Source organism: Octopus bimaculoides, chromosome 30 (genome assembly GCF_001194135.2).
Source record: "Octopus bimaculoides isolate UCB-OBI-ISO-001 chromosome 30, ASM119413v2, whole genome shotgun sequence".
Taxonomy (NCBI): domain Eukaryota; kingdom Metazoa; phylum Mollusca; class Cephalopoda; order Octopoda; family Octopodidae; genus Octopus; species Octopus bimaculoides.
In genome coordinates, this window is record NC_069010.1 from 9,355,791 (window position 1) to 9,358,748 (window position 2,958).

Consider the following 2,958-nt stretch of genomic DNA (forward strand, 5'->3'; position numbering starts at 1 on the left):
ATTGAAAGTGTTTTGCGTAGAATGTGTGCAGTACCCAGTAGTGCAATTTTCTGTATGTTATATATATTTGTAAGTCCTGGTGTTTTTGTTATGTATTTGTCTGAATATTTTTTTATTATACCTAAGGCACCTACTATGATAGGAATTGTTTCTGTCTTTAGATTCCACATTCGAGTTACCTCTATTTCCAGGTCTTTGTATTTTGAAAGTTTTTCCTATTATTATTATTATTATTATTATTATTAATATTATTATTATTATTATTATTATTATTATTATTATTATTATTATTATTATTATGCAGACAATTGTAGCTGGTGATGCACATTGCAAGAGAATCTACAAACGCATATAAAGTTCATTCTGTGACACCAGAGTGCACACGTCAGAGCAGATGCAACAGCAACCACCACAACAACAACAACAGTAATGACGACAATACCAACAACAACAAAAACAATAACACCACCAACAACTACAACACTGACACCTCTTCTAAGGCAGCAACAGCACCGACAGCAACACTCAGTAAGGAAACTTCTATGCAGTTAACTGACCAGCTAGAAACAACAGCCAACTCCACCTCAATTCACAGCCCACTGTCTAAGGGGACACAAGACATGTTGGATAATGTAATCCAAGATGGACTTTGCCCATAAAAATGACAGTATGCTCATGGATGGATTGCCTTTGATGAGTGATTCACTCAATCAGAGCTGGCTCGGGGTTAAACAACAACGATAATAATAATAATAATAATAATAATGTGAAACCAATGATAGAATTCCTCTATTCAGTTACATCTCTGCTAGAAATAACAGCTAAATCTCCTTTAAATTACATATGAATATCTTAGAAAAAAAAAAAGATCTATGTATTGGATAATGTAGTCTAGGATGGGATGGTCATAGATGGAACGTCTTTTCACCACCATCAGCCACACAAAACAAGGAACCCTCTATGCAGTTCTATGATCTGTTAGAAACAGCAGCTGAATCTTTCTCAAATCAAACCCTGCTGCCTTAGAAGTAGAGATAGACTGGATGATGTAGTTCTAGATATACAAAAAAAACGACATTTTGGGGCCATTGCTGGCATGTCTCAGATCACGTGTCTGCTCAGCCAGGGTTGACCCAGGGCTAAACAGTTAAAACAAGGCATAAATAAAAAAAATACAATACCAATTTGAAATCTTTTTGTTTATATATGTATATATATATATATGTAGATATATATACTGGCTGGCCTATGTAGGTTCAGAGATGGTTTCATGTTGTGCCGATGCATGATGTCGCTCGGTCGTGCATGCACAATTGCTAGCATCGTCAAATTTGCAACTGGAATATCATACTGATGAGGAAATGAAAAGTTTTTACCTTTCTAAGCCAGAAACGCATCTATGATTAACTAAGACTGGTTAGGTTCGTTGTTTTTTCTTCTTGTTTTGCCTTTGTGAGTTACAAGTACTGCTATCAGCTGCTATTTCTGAACTTCGGTATGTGGTGAAGCAACTGTTGCTGATCCCTTAATTATGTTTATATATGTATATATATATATATACATATAATACAATACATATGTCATATAAAGATATACATACAAATTTTCTCTTTTATTACTACATGCTATTGTAGTAAGGCACAAAATTATTATGTTCTGTTCACACTGCCATCACACACGGAATGCTCCATCCTATCATGTTTTAAAGTAATCTCAAAAGCTGATGGATTTAGTAGAGATCATTGTGTCGGGTGTTCATGTAATATTACAGACACTTACGACCATCAAACAGTTATAGACTTGCCGTGGGTGGTACTGCTTCCTGTCCGAGCTGTTTTGTGTTCTTGTGCCTTTCTCTGCTTCTTTACATGTCGCAACAACAGGATCAACGCTGCAGGGGTCACACCGGGGATTCGGCTGGCAGAAGCAATCTGTATGGAAGAAACAGAAAGGTACAAGGTATGGTGTGGCTGTGCTTGTGTAGGTAAGAAGTTTGCTTTCCAACTATATGGCTTGGGGTTCAGTCCCACTGTATGGCACCTATGGCAAGTGTCTTCTACTATAGTCCCAAAGCATTGTGAATAGATCTGGTAGGCAGAAACTGAAAGAAGGTAGGGCGGTGAGCTGGCAGAATCGTTAGCGCACAGGGCGAAATGCTTAGTGGTATTTCGTGTGTCTTTACATTCAAATTCCACCGAGGTCGACTTTGCCTTTCATCCTTTCAGGGTCGATCGACTTAATCCGTTTGTCTGTCCTTGTTAGTCCCCTCTATGTTTAGCCCCTTGTGTGCAATTAAGAAACTGAAAGAAGGTTGTCCTATATATATATATATATATTCATTAATTAGAAATATTCAATAGGAATATGATATTCTGAATTTAAATTGAGTGCTCGTATATATTATGGTATCAATAATATTAAAATCTCTTTTATAAATTTCAAAATATTAATACAGTTAATTGAGGTTGGTGAGTTAGTAAAAAATTCTAAAATTTTACGTCCTTATATTGGTCCTTTGGTAAAGACACTTGCCACACAGTGGGATTGAACATGAGAGCACAAATAAATATATTTGCACACAGGCCTTATATGTTGAAGAGCTTGAGAAAAAAAAAACTCTTACATATATATTTATACATAACACCATTTTATGTAGCACTCTTCTTGAGTGTATATATTCTTTTATTAGTTTCATATATAGTTTTATATAGGGGAAGCAAGCTTCTTGCCACCCTTATATATATACACACACTCACCGTGGCTGGTCTTGCCTCTATTAATTTGTTCCGGGCCTCATTTGCAATGTTGACACTGCAAAAGAAAACAGAAAATTTACTTAAGAACTTCATAGTAAATAATAAAAACAAAATAGTAATTAAACACATAAATCCGATGTGTGGTTTTCCTTTATTCCTTATTTAAACAGTATCAAGAAAAGATTATTTCCCTTGTCAAGAG

General features: G+C 35.5%; 2 protein-coding genes across 3 annotated transcripts in view; one reads left to right on the forward strand and one right to left on the reverse strand.

The window, feature by feature from the left end:
• The window catches only part of LOC106869788 (uncharacterized), a 10,520-nt gene extending 9,336 nt beyond the window's left edge, over positions 1–1,184 (forward strand). For both annotated transcript variants that reach the window (XM_052978140.1, XM_014915647.1), the window contains one exon: positions 305–1,184. In XM_052978140.1, coding sequence (XP_052834100.1) covers positions 305–355 — 51 coding nt within the window. In that variant the 3' untranslated portion in view covers positions 356–1,184. The remainder of the gene's footprint in view (positions 1–304) is intronic.
• Positions 1,185–1,585: 401 nt separating this feature from the next.
• The window catches only part of LOC106869787 (protein MTO1 homolog, mitochondrial), a 6,225-nt gene continuing 4,852 nt past the window's right edge, over positions 1,586–2,958 (reverse strand). Inside the window, exons 6-7 of the mRNA XM_052978130.1 lie at positions 2,757–2,811; positions 1,586–1,931 (exon numbers count right to left, since the gene is read on the reverse strand). Of these exons, the coding sequence (XP_052834090.1) occupies positions 1,785–1,931; positions 2,757–2,811 (202 nt within the window). The 3' untranslated portion in view covers positions 1,586–1,784. The remainder of the gene's footprint in view (positions 1,932–2,756; positions 2,812–2,958) is intronic.